General features: G+C 37.8%; 3 protein-coding genes across 5 annotated transcripts in view; 2 read left to right on the top strand and 1 right to left on the bottom strand.

The window, feature by feature from the left end:
* The first annotated feature begins 174 nt into the window (after nucleotides 1-174).
* elp6 (elongator acetyltransferase complex subunit 6) lies at nucleotides 175-2,176 on the top strand. The gene is made up of 7 exons (XM_067449573.1): nucleotides 175-566; nucleotides 662-740; nucleotides 825-895; nucleotides 973-1,097; nucleotides 1,420-1,624; nucleotides 1,708-1,863; nucleotides 1,960-2,176. The coding sequence occupies exons 1-7, from the start codon at nucleotides 513-515 to the stop codon at nucleotides 2,080-2,082; spliced, it is 813 nt and encodes a 270-aa protein (XP_067305674.1). The 5' UTR covers nucleotides 175-512; the 3' UTR covers nucleotides 2,083-2,176.
* Nucleotides 2,177-2,966: 790 nt separating this feature from the next.
* Nucleotides 2,967-11,193, top strand: aldh5a1 (aldehyde dehydrogenase 5 family, member A1 (succinate-semialdehyde dehydrogenase)). 3 transcript variants are annotated; one of them, XM_067448228.1, is made up of 11 exons: nucleotides 2,967-3,071; nucleotides 3,413-3,655; nucleotides 4,237-4,320; nucleotides 4,426-4,596; nucleotides 5,749-5,865; nucleotides 6,798-6,941; nucleotides 7,034-7,177; nucleotides 8,182-8,340; nucleotides 8,427-8,590; nucleotides 8,844-8,902; nucleotides 9,934-11,193. In XM_067448228.1, the coding sequence occupies exons 2-11, from the start codon at nucleotides 3,434-3,436 to the stop codon at nucleotides 10,143-10,145; spliced, it is 1,476 nt and encodes a 491-aa protein (XP_067304329.1). In that variant the 5' UTR covers nucleotides 2,967-3,071; nucleotides 3,413-3,433; the 3' UTR covers nucleotides 10,146-11,193. The 3 variants fall into 3 exon arrangements, with proteins under 3 accessions (XP_067304329.1, XP_067304328.1, XP_067304330.1); XM_067448229.1 differs by having other exon boundaries at nucleotides 3,003-3,071; nucleotides 3,390-3,655; XM_067448227.1 differs by having other exon boundaries at nucleotides 2,977-3,655.
* Nucleotides 11,186-18,246, bottom strand: part of kiaa0319 (KIAA0319 ortholog) — a 15,734-nt gene continuing 8,673 nt past the window's right edge. Inside the window, exons 14-21 of the mRNA XM_067448226.1 lie at nucleotides 17,912-18,063; nucleotides 17,675-17,813; nucleotides 15,538-15,697; nucleotides 14,572-14,708; nucleotides 14,303-14,425; nucleotides 13,439-13,529; nucleotides 12,179-12,270; nucleotides 11,186-12,029 (exon numbers count right to left, since the gene is read on the bottom strand). Of these exons, the coding sequence (XP_067304327.1) occupies nucleotides 11,857-12,029; nucleotides 12,179-12,270; nucleotides 13,439-13,529; nucleotides 14,303-14,425; nucleotides 14,572-14,708; nucleotides 15,538-15,697; nucleotides 17,675-17,813; nucleotides 17,912-18,063 (1,067 nt within the window). The 3' untranslated portion in view covers nucleotides 11,186-11,856. The remainder of the gene's footprint in view (nucleotides 12,030-12,178; nucleotides 12,271-13,438; nucleotides 13,530-14,302; nucleotides 14,426-14,571; nucleotides 14,709-15,537; nucleotides 15,698-17,674; nucleotides 17,814-17,911; nucleotides 18,064-18,246) is intronic.

Genomic DNA, 18,246 nt, shown 5'->3' with positions numbered 1-18,246 from the left:
AATATTTCTGAGGTTTGTTATATCTACGATTATTTATTTATTTTATTTAATAAAATATTCTTGCGCTGATTGAAAAACAAACAAAACAAGAACACTTATTCACCCTTTCCTTCGTAGTGATATTCTGGTCATGGATTCAAACCACTCTACCGAAACGCGTTTTTTTAATGATTGTCCTAATGCTACTTCCGTACCCACGTTACTGGCAAACGTGAGATATTTCTTTGTATTTATACATAATGTAAAAACTTGGTGTAATTTCAGACACGTTAGGTACATTTTTATTTCATGTTTTCGTCTTTACTATACTTTGAATGATTAGACAACGCTAATTTAGTACGATAGTTGCGCTACATATAACTTGCATGAGAAAGGAAGCACTTGAAAGCGGAATGCTGTGCTTTTGTTTACAGTCGGATTTTGACATCATGATAAATACTGAAGAAAATTAAGAGGAAAGACCGTAGCATATCCTGCACAACTGTTTTGTAGTTTACCTTTATCTCGCAGATATGTTTCCAGAATTGAATAGTATTCTCAATTCCACTCCAGACAGTTTCAAATCGGTAACTAATTATAGTAATTACTTCGTTTACACGCATAATGTAACTCACAAAATGTCATTAACTCTAACCGATGTCTACTGTAACGTTACTTGTAGAGTGACTTCATCCTGGTGTCTGACAGACAAGCTGACGCATCATTTCTCATTCATCACTATCTTTCTTTCTATTTACGAGGTAACGTTAAGTGACATACTGTATGCAATGAGAAAATCTTATGTTTATATACGTACGTTTATTTATAAAGTTATATATTTCCAGCTGGCTGTAAGGTGTGTTTTCTGGGTCTTGTTCAGTCCTTCAGCCACTACAGTGCTGTTGGTCAAAGGCTGGTAAGACAACATCTATTTGCTCTATTTAGACATTTTTTTATTACATTAATATGACTTAATATAATGTTTCTGTGCAGGGAGTGAGTCTGGCCCAGGCAAGAGAGAAGGGCCAGCTAGTGTTTCTTGAAGGACTGAAGGACTCGATTGGAGCAATATTACAGGAGGAAAGCAGTCAGGGGACACAACCTTTGAGTTATCTTAGGCATGTATAGCATATAAATCTAGTTTAAATACTTTATATCTGTTGCCTCTTCCTGTAAGTCACATACACAGATCAGGCATAACGTCATGACCATAAAGTGAATAACACTTTTCTGCGGAATACTGTGCGTGCAGATTCCGTGTGGGTCATAATGTTATGCCTGATCAGTGTATGTGTATTTTATATATATATATATATATATATATATATATATATATATATATATATATATATATATATATATATATATATATATATATATATACACATACATACATACATACATACATACAATACTAGTCTTGCCATTTTGTATTTCTAGGTCCCCAGGTGCTGGACTGAAAGGTCTGTTCAGATTCGTGGAAAGTTCTGTGCGTCAGAATGAAGATCGTGATGATGGTGAATCATGGGGTCCTCCGGTGTTACTCATAGATGATCTCAGTGTGGTCCTGAGTTTAGGTGTTACTGTTGGAGCAATACTAGACTTTACTCTCTACTGCCAAGCCACTGTGTGCTCTGAGTTACAGGTGAGTCAGTGTTTTTGGGTCAGTGCCTGAAATAATGCTAGACAATGCTTCATTGTGCAAACAAATTTTGTCTTGATATCAAGGGGAATATGGTAATTCTGGTGAGATGTGAGGAGGAGGATGTAGATGAGGATGAAGAGGGATCAAACCTGCTCCAGAGGGGTCTAGTTCATCAGTGTAACTTGGCGTTACATGTAGAGGGGTTACCCACAGGCTACTGCAGGGACATACATGGACAGGTGCGGTTTATTGTTAAAACTTCACTAATACTCTGTAATAAATGGCCCTGATTTAAGATAAAATTTTGATATTGTTTATTTATTTATCTATTTCAGATGGAGGTTTGGTGGCGACAAAATGGAAAGACCATGTACAACCCACAAAAAATATTTCATTTTAAGGTCCATGATAAAGGAGCGTCATTTTTCGCTCGAGGGACTTCTAGTGCTGTTCTCTAAGTTTTCCAATGAAAGTTTGTCATCACATTGAATCTCTAAATGAACTAATGTCATTATGTGCAGTAGTTTGTTTTATATAAATACATGTTGCAGATGTTATGTTCATTTGTGTGCATTTCTTGCTGAGTTAATTTTGTGTAGCAGTAAAATGAGTGCTTGAAAAAGTAATAACATTCAATGCACAAACATAAATCAAGAACTGGATGCTAGTTTATGCTTTTGTTTAAAGGGACAAAAGAACAAAGAAGAGCTGAAAGAAAATCCATAATAAGGGTGGGGTTATTAGGTATAATTTTTTTAAATATTATTTCTGGCTCATCCTCTGATGTGTCCATGATGTCCCCTGCCTGTGGCCCAAGAGATAGGCTTCATCATCCCTATCAGTCTTTGTGTTGATCAGTCTTTCTCAACTGTAGTCTTGGGGGACTCACCTACCTACTAGAATATTTTTAGATGGTCTATTTAAAACGCCTAATTCAACTCATTGGCTTCGGGTATTAGGTGGGTATCGAGTACGCTGCTGTATAATATAAGGTGGTTTGGAGGACAAATGCAGTTTTTTTCTTATGTGTGAAGACGACTGAACACGTTTTTATTCTCCTCAACTATAAGGTGACCACAAGGATCTTAGGGCATGATAATTTTTTAATTAATTTATAATTTTTGAATGATAAAATGATTTAAAAAAAAAAAAAAAGTTACATTATAAGATTTTCCCTGGATTTAAAACTTCACAGTCGCTTATGTAAAGTTGCCACAGAAGGCGCTGTGTATTTTGATTGTAACAGGCCAGAGTTGTTTATGTGCCACGCGGATTCATTTCAGCGAATCGATTCCTTCGAACAGTATCGTATAATTGAACAGACTGATTTATTAACCGGTTCAACTGATTCATTCAAACGTTCCGACTCGTTCATGAATCGGACATCGCCTATGTCGCCTTCCATCACTACCGTCTCTTGAACACCGATCGAATTTCCTGGTTTGCAGTGAGTGAATAGCGGTGAATAGATATGCAATCTACAAGAAAATGATATAATAAATGAGTTTTAATACTCCGTCTTTGGCGTTTTAAGAGTAAATAAGTAAATAATTAATTTGGATTTATTCCTGCTATACATATTATGTATATCAGTCGATATATCAAAAAGTAAACAAGGAAATTTTGTTACAAATCACGTGTTTAAAGCGACCGCCCTCTAAAACCGGACCTTGAGCTTAGATTTGCACGCTTCACCTTGCAGACATATATATAGAGGTGCTATTAGACCTGTGAGTTTTTATCATGGGCAGTTTGTATCTCTCAGGAGGTCGATGTATTCTTCGGCAGGTGTTATCTGGCCTACCCATCATGCTGAAGCGGCCGTACAGCCTCGATGTGTCAGCGCAGCTCCTGCGGACTGAAGGCTTCATAGATGGGCGTTGGGTGTCCGCTGCATCCACATTCCCCGTGTTAGATCCGGCCACTGGAGAAGAAATCGCGAAGGTGTCGGACTGCGGTACAAAGGAAGCTCAAGACGCTGTCAATGCTGCATACAAAACGTTTCACATGTGGAAGAGTCATACAGCCAAGGTGATCACCTGAATATGTCTGGGAAATGTTATTAATTTGCAGGATTCCCAGCAAACACACAACGTTGGCACAACGTACTCAACCTTCTAACAACGTTGACACAACATGGCCAAAAGGTTGCTGTAATACGTTGTGTGGTGAAGGTTGTTACAGTGTTGTCACAACGTTGACATTGAACCACCGTCCAGGATTGCTTAAAGTTGTGCCAAGGTATCTGGACAGCCACTGTCATAACTGTTCTGCATTAGACTTAATTACATGTGTAGGACGTTATAATTAAGCTTAGACAATAATGTACCAGGTAGCCATATTTAATACACACACACACACACGTGTGTGTATTTACATATTGCTGTTGTTGGATGAATTCATATTGTTGGATACAACTGTTATTCAGCAAGGATGCATTATATTGAACAAAAGTGACGCAAATGTTTTTTTGTACATTTTTACAATTTTTTAAATTCGAAATTATAATAATATTTCACAGTATTTTTGATTTACTCTATTTTAATTTATTTTTTTACATTTAATTCAATATAAAAATCATAAGTTCTCATGTTGATGCCTGCTCTTTGCAGGAAAGAAGCGTTTTGTTGCGGAAATGGTTCGATCTCATCATTCAGCACAGGGAAGATCTTGCCAAGTTGATCACAGCAGAGTGTGTATGTATACTGATCTTCTACATGCAGTGTACAACTTATTAACATGTCCATTTACAAGGATCCGGATATTAGGAGACGTTAACAGTAACACATATTTGTGTACAGGGCAAGCCCATGAAGGAATCTCTTGGGGAGATTACATATTCTGCCTCCTTTCTGGAGTGGTTCTCTGAAGAGGCCAGGCGTGTATATGGAGATATTGTTCCACCTTCAGCCAAGGACCGCAAGATCCTGCTGCTCAAGCAGCCGGTGGGAGTGGCCTCCATCATTACACCTGTGAGACTTCCTTCTTCATTGTGATAACACCACAATTTTCTTGTAATATACATTTCACATCACCAAATTTTTTAATGATTCTGAAACGACTCGATAGATAAATCAGTCTCTCTAAATCCCTCCTTTCTGCGAGCCTACTCTGCTATGCTTGGCCAGATGGCCAAACAATTGGTCTGTTACAATTGGTCTACCACTTGCAGCATGTTTTGGAAGCTAAATGCTCATTACCAAACTGAACTACAGCTGAGGCTTCCTCAGTCATCACCGATTGTACACACTGTAAAGACAGTAAAGATGACGTTGATTTTACCATGTCAATCCGAGTGCAAGTCCGATGATGAAACATTGGAAGAAGTTATTCGACCCAAACTCCATCGCAAGGACAACATGAGCAGGACGTTTCTCACTGATACGCTACTCATTTTGAGTTACATTATGAGATGTTGCAACTGTAATTCCTCACTATCGGTATTAACAAGTGTATGTCCATCAACAAACCCATGTGTATATTTCTAATTTATTCACAGTGCACATTCAGGAAATGTTCAATAACAGCACATATTAGCCGAACACTAATGTGAACGACGGATTTAACATTAAAGTTTGCAAAACAGATCTTGCGCCACCCTTTATCTTTAACCAGAGCAGTAAGAACGATACCAATCTGCATTTTTAGACAGTTTTAGGTAATAGTGGCACACAGCTGCTTAGCAGAAGTATTTCAGTAAGACAGGGTGTTTAAAAACTGTATTTTGGTAGAACACCTGGTAGAAGATATATACATCAATAATTATTCATACTTACAGTTTGTTATTCTGAGGAGCAAGCTGGTCCAAATAAACTGGGTACTGACCCATCTTTCAAAAGCAAGCGTTTTGCGAATCCCGCGTTGAAATACGAGATTTGAGAAGCAATAGGCGGGAATTATACAAATGTCTTTTCTAGTGACGTAGAACCGTAACGAAGTGGGATTTGATATATAAACTGCTTGTATAGGCGGAGTCAATTCTTTCTTTTGGGAGAAAATAACTTTATTTATTGTGCACTTTTGACTTTACAACTTTGCAGAATGGTTGAAACTCCATGAAAGGGAATCTTTCACACACACAAAAAAAAACATAATAGGGCGTTTTAAATTTTCTCATTTTACAGTGGAATTTCCCCAGTGCCATGATAACCAGGAAGGTGGGCGCAGCGCTTGCAGTGGGCTGCACTGTAGTGGTGAAGCCGGCTGAGGACACGCCTCTCTCTGCTCTGGCTCTTGCTGAGGTCTGTCTGTTTCCTTTATATTAAAGGGCTAGTTCACCCAAAAATGAAAATTCTCTCATTAATTACTTACCCTAATGTCGTTCGACACCCGTAAGATCTCCGTTCATCTTCTGAACACAGATGAAGATATTTGTGTTGAAATCCGATGGCTCACAGGCCTTTATTGACATCAATGTCATTTCCTCTCTCAAGACCCATAAAAGGCACTAAAGGCGTCGTTACAAAGCCCATCTCACTACAGTGATTCTACAATAATTTTATGAAGCGACGAAAATAATTTTATGTGTGCAAAAAAACTAAATAACGACTTATAAAGCGACGGGCCGATTTCAAAGCAAAGTTTTAGACAGTAATGAATATGAGGGTATCGATTCAGGTTTCGGATTGGATGTCAAACTGCTGAAATCACGTAACATTGCCGATCCGAACAGAGGTCTTACAGGTGTCAAACGACATTAGGGTAAGTAATTATTGACAGAATTTAAATTTTTGGGTGAACTAACCCTTTAAGGCCAGTTCACACTGTATCGATTTATGCAGACCAATGACAGCAGTTACCAGATTACCTCAGACATTTTAAATTCAATTCTGCATATTTAGTCGGTGAAAGTGTGCTCCAACAAGTGTCTGTTGCTTTCTGTCGGTGCGGTGTGAATTGGCCTTTAGAATGATTTCTGAAGGATCATGTGACACAGAAGACTGGAGTAATGATGCTGAAAATTCAGCTTTGCCATCACAGGAATGGAAACCAAATTAAAATGGAAAACAATTACAGTTTTTACTGTATTTTTAATCATGTAAATGCAGCCTTGGTGAGCACAAGACTTCTTGAACATTAAAAAATGTATATGAATATGAACGTAATAATATTATAATGTATATGAATGTAACGTATATGAAAGAAATGTATAATCTATTGTGTTCCTATCCAGCTGTCGGTTCAGGCGGGCATTCCTCCAGGAGTGTTTAATGTGGTGCCCTGCTCAAGACAAAAGACCCCTGCTGTGGGAGAGCTGCTCTGCACGGACCCTCTAGTAGCCAAAATCTCATTTACCGGCTCCACAGCCACTGGCAAGGTAAAGATCCACACAACATCTCATTTATGTCTGATGTCAACATGTAATGTTCACCATAATTTGAATAATTGCCGAATTAAATGCTTTTGCAGATTCTACTAAGACATGCAGCAGGAACGGTCAAAAAGGTCTCCATGGAGTTAGGTGGACACGCCCCCTTTATTGTATTTGACAGCGCAGATGTTGATAAAGCCGTTGCTGGAGCGATGGGCTCCAAATTCAGGAACTCAGGCCAGGTAAATGTTATTTCAATGTTAGATCATGGTACGAGTCATTTTAAATCACTGATATATTGAAGTTATTGTTGTTATTGTACACTACATACTGAAGTTATTGCTTAGTTATTTTTGTTGGAAATTCAGAAATGATCTGCCAACATGATGGACCAATTCTTTTTTATTTAAATAAATGTTTGTATAATATTTTAATGATAATTTTATTTATTTAAATTGTAATTCAATTAATACATTTTATATTATATAAGTCACAATTTATGTAAAATATTGTTTCTTGTTTTTTCCCGTTTATTTAGAAGAGGAATATGACCCATACATTTCTTTTTGAGATTCACATAAACAGAAGGAAGAAAACGGTATTAGAGTGAATATTTTTCACAAACAAGGAGTGAAATAGTTTAAGTATTCCATCTCTTTTATCTTTAGGTATTCCAAAAAATAAAGTACCATGGTATTCTTTGAAGTACCTTTAACTTTTTTCCCTGCCAGCATTTAAAAATTCTATCTTCATGAATTATTTTCTTTTTTTTAATCCACATTTGAATATGGGTTTCATTAAAAAAAAAAAAATGTTGAGCAAAAAACTGAAAAAAAAGTGTTTTTGTCAAGGACTATGTCTGGAGCAGATTTAGTATGATGATCAAAACACAGATGGGGTAGATTGAGTCCATTAACACCACCTTCCACGGTCCTAACCACTTCCTGGGTCCACATTTCACTTTGTAACAATAGGCCAGTTTGATTTATGTGCCGTTTATTGTTGATAATCAAAAACATTTTTTCGTGTGCATTTCCTTACATATGAGATTGCTGGTTTCAGCTTCCTTTTTCCTGTATTTTGATCTGGAGATACTGTGCTCGTTTAGGAGATGCGTAACAGTGCCCCCTAGTGTATTACGCAGTAAAGCTTTTTCTCATAAATGACTAGTCAACTTGTCAGTGGCAGGGAAAGTATGTATATGACATTTTTCGTAACCAGCAACTTGTACTCATCTCTACTGTAGACCTGTGTATGCTCCAACCGCTTTTTGGTGCAGAGTGGGATCCATGATGCTTTCATGGAAAAGCTAGCGAAAGCTATGGATGCCGAGCTGAAGCTTGGCCATGGGTCAGAGCCCTCTACCACACAGGGGCCACTCATCAATACCCGCGCCGCAGAGAAGGTGCGTCCTGTCAATAAGCACACAAATCGATCATGTGAAGGGCATTCGGTTGAGATGAAAGCATATAATGCTGTTGTTTCTTTCAGGTTGAGGGTCAGGTTGCTGATGCTGTGGCACAGGGAGCAGTCATAGTTCGAGGTGGGAAGAGGCTTGAGGGCTCCTTCATGCAGCCAACCCTGCTGTCCAATGTCACCACTGACATGCTCTGTATGCGAGAGGAAACCTTTGGACCCCTTATTCCTGTTGTCAAGTGAGTATTTACAATGTATTGTATCATATAACTTGTTGTTGTTTACCTTAAGTGGTGATTTAAAACATGTTCTATATATTTTAATTTATATTATCAACATTTATATTAACAACAATTTTAGTGAAAAGTTTAATTTCTTACAAAAATATTAAGGTGTCAGTTGATTATTGTTATGTGAACAGGTTTTAATGGGCGACATGTTTTAGTGTGAATGATTTAAAATCCTTCTTACTGTTTTTTTCTTCTTCATTAGGTTCAACACAGAACAGGAGGCACTTGCTATTGCCAATGCTTCTCCTGTTGGTTTAGCAGGTTTGTCCATCTGCACAAATTAATCATGTTTTTCTAATGTAGTAATGCACATTTAAGTGTTAAGTGTTAAGGTTAGGGTTTATTTATTGTCAGATATGGCTGAAAAGATGCATGTTCCTTATTGGTTGAAAGGCATAGATAATAGTCGAATGAACTAATCAATAACATACTATACACATTTAGTTATTCACTTATTCAATTAAAGGCCCTTTCATTTTATTTTTACCCAAAACACTACATCACAAAGGGTTATTTTGAATATGTATTTAAATGATACAAAAATGTCTTTATATATATATATATATATATATATAATACATACACACACCGATCAGGCATAACATTATGAGGTGAAGTTAATAACACCGATTATCTCTTTATCGTGCCACCTGTTAGTGGGTGGAATATATTAGGCAGCAAGTGGACATTTTGTCCTCTAAGTAATTTGTCAGAAGCAGGAAAAATGGGTAAGTGTAAGGATTTGAGCAAGTATGACAAGGGTCAAATTGTGATGGTTAGACAACTGGGTCAGAGCATCTCCAAAACTGCAGCTCTTGTGGGGTGTTCCCGGTCTACAGTGGTCAATATCTGTCAAAAGCGGTCCAAGGAAGGAACAGTGGAGAACCGGTGACAGGGTCATGGGTGGCCAAGGCTCATTGATGCAAGTGGGGAGTGAAGGCTGGTCCGATCAAACAGACGAGCTACTGTAGCTCTAATTGCTCAAGAAGCTAATGCTGGTTCTGATAGAAAGATGTCTGAATAATGTTATGCCTGATCGGTATGATAGATAGATAGATAGATATATATATATATATATATATATATATATATATATATATATATATATATATATATATATATATATATATATATATAATACACACGCGCACACACACACACACACACACACACACACACACTACACTGTCAAATTAATGCACCCCATTAGAGGGATGCAGTAAAGCAAACAAGAACAGCTAGCTCTTGTCTCTTTCTGTGGCATAGCATTTAAAACTGTTTTATTTCAACAGGTTACTTTTACTCTAGAGACATCAGTCAGATCTGGCGAGTGGCTGAACAGATGGAGGTGGGCATGGTCGGGGTCAACGAGGGCTTGATCTCCACCACAGAAGCTGCTTTTGGTGGAATCAAACAGTCTGGACTGGGCAGAGAAGGGTCCAAATATGGCATTGATGAATATCTGGAAGTAAAGTACATGTGTTTGGGGGGACTCACTCCTTGAAGACAATGGTTACTAGTGGTTAGAGCAAAAAATATATAATTATTGTGCGCAATTCAAGCAAGTCCATCATGAAAACATAAATCCACCAAACACTGTGAACCATTCTTTCTTCTAATCAGATGTAACTGAATATTGACTATAAGGATTGATGTTCTCAAAGAACAGAGACATTTTGATGACGGTACTTTAGATATTTGCTGTAAAAAGGGGTTGTACAAATTTTCCTCTTTGAGGTTCTGTCCATTATAACTGATTTAAGTAACCTAGTTGCACTGAAATAAGGGTGACATACACTGCAAAAAAAAAAAAATCCTTATTTTTGTGATTTAAAAATAGCTAACCTTCTTTAAAATAAGATTATTATTCTTTTATTGATGGTTTTTACCATTTCATGAGATTTTTTGCAGTGTAACCGATTCATTTAGGCACAAAAAATGATTTTTTTTCTCAAATATAAGGATTATAACCTTTCTAAAAAAGAAAAGAAAAATGCTATTCCAGAGTCTAAATGTTTAACTTGGTGTTCTATTTTTGTAATTCTAGAAATAGAGTAAGACTGCTAAACATCCAACATTGACTGTTTGTTTCTCTTTTGTAAGTCATGCAAAATGTATAACTCTATAGTATGTGACATATTTGGGTGTTTGAACTGTTCTGATTTGAGGTATTGAAGTGTAGAGATTTATCTGGAAAGTTAACAAATTTGTCATTGTGGCCAAATGTTGTGCCAATGTATTTTTTTATGAAACAGTCCTCCTTTTAGTGTTGTTTTTAAATTGTTAATTAATTCTAAATTTATATACCTAATTGTTGTGTAAACTGTGTATGTTTAAAAGTCTATTCATTTTGTACATATGATTGAAATGTTTGCAGATAAGCACATGAAGATACAAAGACTAATAAATAGAGCTGAAACCCTCTGTAAAGAAAAGTGTTAGTTTAGTTGTGCCATTTCATCGCACACGGTTTCATGACATTTCTGACACTGCTACTATAAATACTGAACTCTTATTTTGGTTATAAAAGAGTCTTAACCTCTGTAAAGGTCCACACGTCTTTATTTATTTATTTTCATCTCCAGCTGCATTGAAACTAAAATTAACTCCTCACAATATTCTTGGAACAATTGGCTTCTATTGCAATTCCAGCTAAAGCAGAAATTTTAAAAGCTTGTAAAACCAGAATGTTAGAAGACAGTACAGTATCAGAGACAAGACCAACAAATCATAACAAAAAGTGCATTTTAATCAGGCACATTAACATTTAAAAAGTAGTTAAAATGCTTTTCCATAAAGAAGAATGATATTTTCTTGCTTTTTTATTTTACTTTTCTAATAGAACAGTTATTTGGAGCTTCTCCCCAAAATTGGTAATTGAAGCGTCATATAAATGGCAAATAACCAATGTCAATTGCTTGCACTGTCACTGAACATACAAGCATTATTAAGCACATACTGATGAAAACTGCAATTGTGTGAGTTGAATGCACAGGTCTTTATATATTCAAATTGTATATGCTATTGGAAACAAAATCTAAATGTATCCTTCAGCAAACCATGATTATTCATCGCAAGACCAACTGCATTCAGTAGTCGGTAAGTTTAGTAGCCCATTCAGCCAGTCTTTGTCTGTATCTGTACTTGTGGAAAATTCAACAATACCCTTTTGTTGTAAATATCCATCAAGAAATGTCCATTTGTCCATGTGAGACTCATCCCTCCACAGGACAAAGGCTGAGAGTGTCTCCATTTCTGACCACTCCATTGGCTCTGTTCCGAGCTTTATCGGCTCTCCCGTAGTTGAAAATGTTTTCCTGCTCACTGTCCAGCTCTGATTCTGACATCATCAGACTCGAGTTGTGCTCTGTGCTCCTGTGTTTAATATCTAAAGATGACAAAAAGAAAAGTGGATACATTAACTACTATTACAAACCTAATGGCTTGCCTCTAAAACGATGGTGCGAACCGCTTAAACATACACATCTTCATTCATCTCTGCAAAAATGTAATCAAGAAATTAGGTCTGAAACCTACTATACTTTGGCTGAAGCTCCATCCTCTCCTGCTCATCCATGTTGTCTAATATTGTGTACTTGGTTTTCTTTCTCACTTTGGTGCGTCTCCCTCTAAAACAGGCCAAAACAAACACGAGTATAGATGCTCATACCATAGTACACACAATCACCATTATGTCATTGTTTCTCATGGAACAAAAAATGGCCACTAAATTTGATGAAAGTGACAAATGTACCAAAAATATAAAAGCAGGACTCCATACAGAGCAACCTGACCCAGATAGAAAATTACATCTGGCCCAGTTGTGGCCTAGCCTGGTCCTACCAGACCCTTGTACATTTAATTTGTACAGTCTGGCCACTCTCCTTTGACAAGCGTTAACTTCCTTAAAGGTGTGTACTCTGTTGAAGGTTAAAACTTGGATCTGCCATAACCAATCACTAACGTTTGGTCGTGACATATGTCATCTCAAACCATAGACTGTAGCGCACGACATCAACGTCATCGTTCTCAGCCATTTCCCTCTGTTCACTGATTGGACCGGTTATAATTTGACAGGAGAAAACCAGCGAATATACCACAATCCCAGACGGAGTATTGAAGGAAAATGAAAATGGAGCAGAGTTACATAGGAGGGCAGAGCCAGGCTAATTGTGGCCCACATCTCGCACATACTCCATGGAATGATTCAACCTGAGTTTGGCTGGCAATATCATACATATCCAGGCCTCATCTGGGCCAAATATGGCACATATGGCTCAGTTCTGGGAGCAGCAAAGGCCATATGGGCAGTATCTGACCCACACATCAAGCTGGTTTTAGTGTGAGTTGTGACTTGCCCATATGTGACCCACGTGAACTTTACCGCTGGTAGAACTGTGCCATATTTTGCCCAGATGAGGCCCAGAGATGTATGCTATCTGGGGTGTGCTTTAAGTTATCTGAAGACAATAGCTTTGACAAAATTTCAGTTTAAATGTGGCAATATGGACCACTTTTATGATGCTTTTGTCTTGTTCCTCAAATTAATTGTTTTTACATTCAATATTCTTGTCTGAAAAACAGCAGTTAATACAGAATCCAAAAGATATAAGTAGTTATATGGGTTTGGAACAACAACATGAGGGTGAATAAACAATGATAAAAGGTGTTTTTGTTTTTTTGTGGCTGAACTATTCTTTTAATACTGGACTTGTATTGACAGGAAAATATGACATAACTGACAGTACACATTTCAATAGACCGTTTGTTTACATGCAGTAATATAATCGTTATCACCTTTTACAGCAGCATATGCAAATCCAGCTGATTGACAAAAGGAAAAGGATTGTCACAAAACAAGAGATTGTGACATACAACACGCTCCAGTCTGCAGAGAGAAGACAGAAGATCAGCCCTCAGCATTTCCACTGTTGTCAATCATTCTAGTTCTTGTATGACAGCCCATCAGAAATATCACTAGATAACTTAGCAGAGCAGAAAGCATCAATAAAGGTGTGGTCATGTTATAGCGAAATGTTGAGGGAATAAATGGTCTATGAAGTACTGCTCACACAAAAGTCACTTTCCAACCAAACTGCTTTCTCTTGTCAATTTGCGGGCCCAACTAGAACCTAATGTGACATTTACACCAGGAAACTTCCGCTTGCACAGATTCCTAATAAAATAAATTGAGTTTGAATTCTGAAAATTTCGCAGAGCAACAACAAATGACCACACTTTAAGACTGAACTGGCTTCTATCTTATTTAAAGGGATAGTTCATTTTAAAATTAAAATTCTGTCTTCCTTTACTTACACTCAAGTTGTTTCAAACCTGTATGAATTTCTTTCTTCAGCTGAACACAAGGGAAGATATTTTGAAGAATGTCAGTAACCAAACAGTTAACTGAAGCCATTGACTTCCATAGTATTTTTTTTCCTACTATGGAAGTCAATGGCTCCAGTTAACTGTTTGGTTACTGACATTCTTCAAAAAATTGTCCCTTGTGTTCAGCTGAAGAAAGAAATTCATACAGGTTTGAAACAACTTGAGGGTGAGTAAAGGAAGACAGAATTTTCATTTTAAAATGAACTATCTCTTTAAAATGTCTCATTTACATATTTGCCTCATTTGGAGATATAATAAAGAGGTCACACTAACCGCAATTGCTCTCGCCATCTTCAAGGAAAAGGCGAATGGGGTTTTCCATCCAAAGAGGGTCACAGGAACAGCTTTTTGTAACAGGGTCACACTGACCACGTCCAGAACACAGCAGCAAACACACTAAAGTATTCACCACCAAGGTAAAATCAAAAGGCTGTATTTAACTTTAATTTATTGTATAAATTACTGTTACCATTTGTTGTTAAACAGTCTTAGGGAAATTCAATGTATAAATGTCTTTAAAGTAAAGAAATCAAGTCACTCACTGACTGTGTCCACTCTCAAGACCTTAAAGAGCAAGAAGTCTGTTTTCTCTCGCAACAGCTGGTTTCTCAGCAGACGAGCGAGCTTTGGTCCTGGGATCGTACCATCAGGACCCTGCACAGAGAACCTAAATACTGTGCTAAACATAAGAAACACATTTAGGCTTTAAAGGGATAGTTCTCCCAAAAATAATAAAAATATTCTCATAATTTACTCACCCTCAAGCCATCCTAGGTGTATTCTTTTTTAAGACGAATATAATCAGAGTTATATTAAAAAATATCCTGTCCAATCCAAGCTTTATCATGGAAGCCCAAAATTTGAAGCCCCCCAAAAATGCATCCATCCATTATAAAAGTACTCCACATTGCTCTGGGGTTCAATAAGGACCTTCTGAAGTGAATCAATGGGTTTCTGTGTTCAACATTAAAAGAAAATAATGGATTGATACACTTTTTTAATGTCTTCAAATTTTGGGCTGCCATTTACTGCCATTATGATGCTTGGAAGAACCAGGACATTTGTTAATATAACTCAGACTGTATTTGTCTGAAAGAATAATGTAATAATACAGTACTGTGCAAAAGTCTTAGGCACGTTAGTATTTGGATCAAACAACTGTTGTCAGACTCCTTCTGCATACAAAAATCTAGATGGATTAAGGATTATTACAATTAATGGAAAATAAATGTTTGAAAATGTAAACTGATATTACCTACTGACACACTATAGCAAAATATATAAATAACTGGCATAAAAACATTTGAGGCACTAACATGCCTAAGACTTTTGCACAGTACTGTACACCTAGGAAGGTTTGAGGATGAGTATATCATGGGCTAATATTCATTTTTGGGTGAACTATCCCTTTAACTAAGCTAAGGTTAGTTTCTATGCTTAATTTAAGAACAACAAAAGTCAAAATGCAGTTCTCCTTCAGATTAGTTTGGTTAATGTGTGTGTAGTACCTGATGTCTGATTGGCCATGCAGGCCCTTCAGTGCAATGTCTGAGTCCAGAACATGCAGTAGGGCGGCCAGCTGTCTCACTACAGTGTTCTTCTGCTGCTGACTGATCTGAGCCACGCCCACCAGCAGCTCAAGCTCCACCTCTTCTCGCTCACGTGGATCTGCACAGAAATATCAATGGCATCAAACAAGCAATCTGTAAATTAGCAGAATGTACTATTTTAATGACCTTAAAGGCAGGGTTGGCGATTTCAAGAATTGTTTTTGTTATGCTGGTTGAAAGTCACTTCATAACCTGATAGCAATCACTACGTTAAAGCAGCACTGGGTAACTTTTGCTCTCGGGGTCCCTCTACAGTTGGGAAAAAATAATGTCCTCAACTACTGTCGTAAGCTCTGTCATCCTACAACAGGGGATGCCATCGCACGTGCATTTGTTGTCATGACAACTAGCCCTGAACTAGTGATGCGCGGGTCGTCTCATAACCCGCGGACCCCGTATGTCTATTTAATGGTCGCGGGTACGGGACGGGTAGTAAAAATATATACAGTGGTGCGGGGCGGGCCAAATAATTTCATAAAAGCGTCCCCGCGGGTTGGTGCAGCACTAACAGTTACCCTGAACACTGCAGGAGGAGTTCACATGCAGGTGTTCTTCTAGCGTCACGTGTGAAATGTCTTCATCCCAGGTACAGTCAGTGGCATATGTTTCAGCATGTCACATGAATATAATTTCATGGGTTTTATTTTTTTCAAACGCCAAATAATCACGATGCTCACGTTTACAAGCCAGCGTCATTATAGTAGTCTATTGGTTAACGTTTTACAGAATTTATATGATACTTCAATTCAATGTGTGAGTGGTGGGTAATCACCTTAACAAGCAGGACAGCATCGGTCGGGCACGCCTCCTTTAGCTCACGCCGACGAGCAAACGCTGGGCACATGTTGATCCTTGTCCTGCCTTTAATCCCATCACTTTTTCATTTCCTCTTATTGCTTTCCTCCAACAAAACCTTTTCTTTCTTATTTGTCTGTGCTGCTTCAGACATGACTATATTATCCGACGAACAAAGTTGGGCTCGCACGTCCAAATTTAAGGAATTGTGGGTGTTGGTGGAAGTGACGTATATCCCGTAAAGCAGTTGAATTTTGTAGTTCTTTTTGTTCTCGGGTTACTACCCGAAACCCGAAGTTTAAAAGTACGATAAAAAACGATACAGACCCAATCAAGCTATGGCAGACGTGTCATTCAACCTATAGTAAGTAGATCTTTCATCACAAGAGTCTTGAATATATATTATGAAGGTTGAAAAGTTACCTAGTGCTGATTTAAGTGGTCTAAATATATATATCATAAAATATATCATCTGTGGAAGCAGGAGATGCTTTGAGATGCTCTTGCACTTTGAAACCTATTTAACATTTTTCATTCTCAGGCCACCAAAACGCAATTGTCATGTAAATGATCAGCCAGAGAGCATTCAAATTTGTATTTTTTCAGTTGAAAACGTTATTGTGAAAGCGGCCCCTAAGGTAATAACTAATGATTTTGAATTACTTAAGCTGGACAATAACTATTTTCTAGAGCCAAATTTGTTTTGTTTAATTAATTTCCTGTTATCACTATAAAACTGATTTGAATCAATCTCTAATGTAAAAAGCGCTATATATATAATATGAAGGTGACTTGACCTGACTTGGCTTTGAAGGAGGGGCGGGATCTTATGTTTTCACATCTAACTCGCTGTTTCAAGCCTTTTTGAAAATCGCCTAACCTACCATGTATGTTTATATGAAGGTAGAAATTATCTGATAAAATTTAGCTGCATTTCCATGGTGGGAACTTTCCCCAGGAACTAGGGATTTTGGGGTGGTACTCGTGTGTTTCGACCGCAGGTTCTGGGTAAAGATTTCCCCCTTAAAAAAGGCCCTGTTTGCGAGATAGTACTTTTTCAAAGTTCACAAACTTTTGGGGGTGGGACTTGGGGGCGCTGAACATGCTGACTGGTTGCGCTCACCCAGCTTTTTATTTCAAACTTTTGAACAGCAGTCTATTCTTAGCCGATGACAAATGGCAAATAAATGATGCATGTTAAATATCTAGCAACTGTTTCCTACTATGAGTAATATCTTACCAGGGCGTACTTCCACAGTGGCCGTAGCCATGTTCGAGCGGCCCTGGGCATCAGTGACCCGGAGCTGGAATAGATACGTTCCTTCTACCAGATTGGCGAGGTAAAGGAAGGCCTCATGATCTGAGCCATATAAAACATCCTACTCTCAAAACAGTTAAGAGAGAGAGACAGAGAGAAACCGAGATCATCAGGTAAAATACTGAGCCACAGCAAATGGTGTATAAATAACTTACTCACCCCGGCAGCAGGACTCTGTTCATCTCGGACCCAAAGAAAGGACACATTTGCTGTTCCGCTGTTGGACGCCGAGCCTTTGAGCACCAGAGAGTTGTTGGGCAGAGTGAGTGTGTGACTGCCGCTGGCATGGGCGACCAGTGGAAGGCTTTTGGCTGTGAATTTAACAACACAGAATTCCTGGATATTTTTGTCATAATACCATTGTATTGTCATTTGAAGTCAGACAAGCTTCTTTTTGTGAAATATTTAGCTTGAAAATGTACTTGTGATGGATTTTTTTAACTCTCTTTTTTTGGTAAAGCTTTTGGCACTTGCTATGTGAACACAAAACAATA

Source organism: Pseudorasbora parva, chromosome 7 (assembly GCF_024679245.1).
Source record: "Pseudorasbora parva isolate DD20220531a chromosome 7, ASM2467924v1, whole genome shotgun sequence".
Lineage (NCBI taxonomy): Eukaryota > Metazoa > Chordata > Actinopteri > Cypriniformes > Gobionidae > Pseudorasbora > Pseudorasbora parva.
Note: the sequence above shows the minus strand (reverse complement) of the source record. Positions and strands in the feature narration are given on the sequence as shown.

What these genes read in the sequence shown, in the direction of transcription:
- elp6 (XM_067449573.1), top strand. Translation starts at nt 513, where the DNA reads ATGTTTCCAGAATTGAATAGTATTCTCAATTCCACTCCAGACAGTTTC. An exon ending in CTCCAGACAGTTTCAAATCG is followed by an intron (nt 567 to 661) that starts GTAACTAATTAT and finishes CGTTACTTGTAG; the next exon opens with AGTGACTTCATCCTGGTGTC. An exon ending in CTGTGTGCTCTGAGTTACAG is followed by an intron (nt 1,625 to 1,707) that starts GTGAGTCAGTGT and finishes CTTGATATCAAG; the next exon opens with GGGAATATGGTAATTCTGGT.
- aldh5a1 (XM_067448227.1), top strand. Translation starts at nt 3,368, where the DNA reads ATGGGCAGTTTGTATCTCTCAGGAGGTCGATGTATTCTTCGGCAGGTG. An exon ending in GCTCCACAGCCACTGGCAAG is followed by an intron (nt 6,942 to 7,033) that starts GTAAAGATCCAC and finishes ATGCTTTTGCAG; the next exon opens with ATTCTACTAAGACATGCAGC. An exon ending in TTCTCCTGTTGGTTTAGCAG is followed by an intron (nt 8,903 to 9,933) that starts GTTTGTCCATCT and finishes TTATTTCAACAG; the next exon opens with GTTACTTTTACTCTAGAGAC.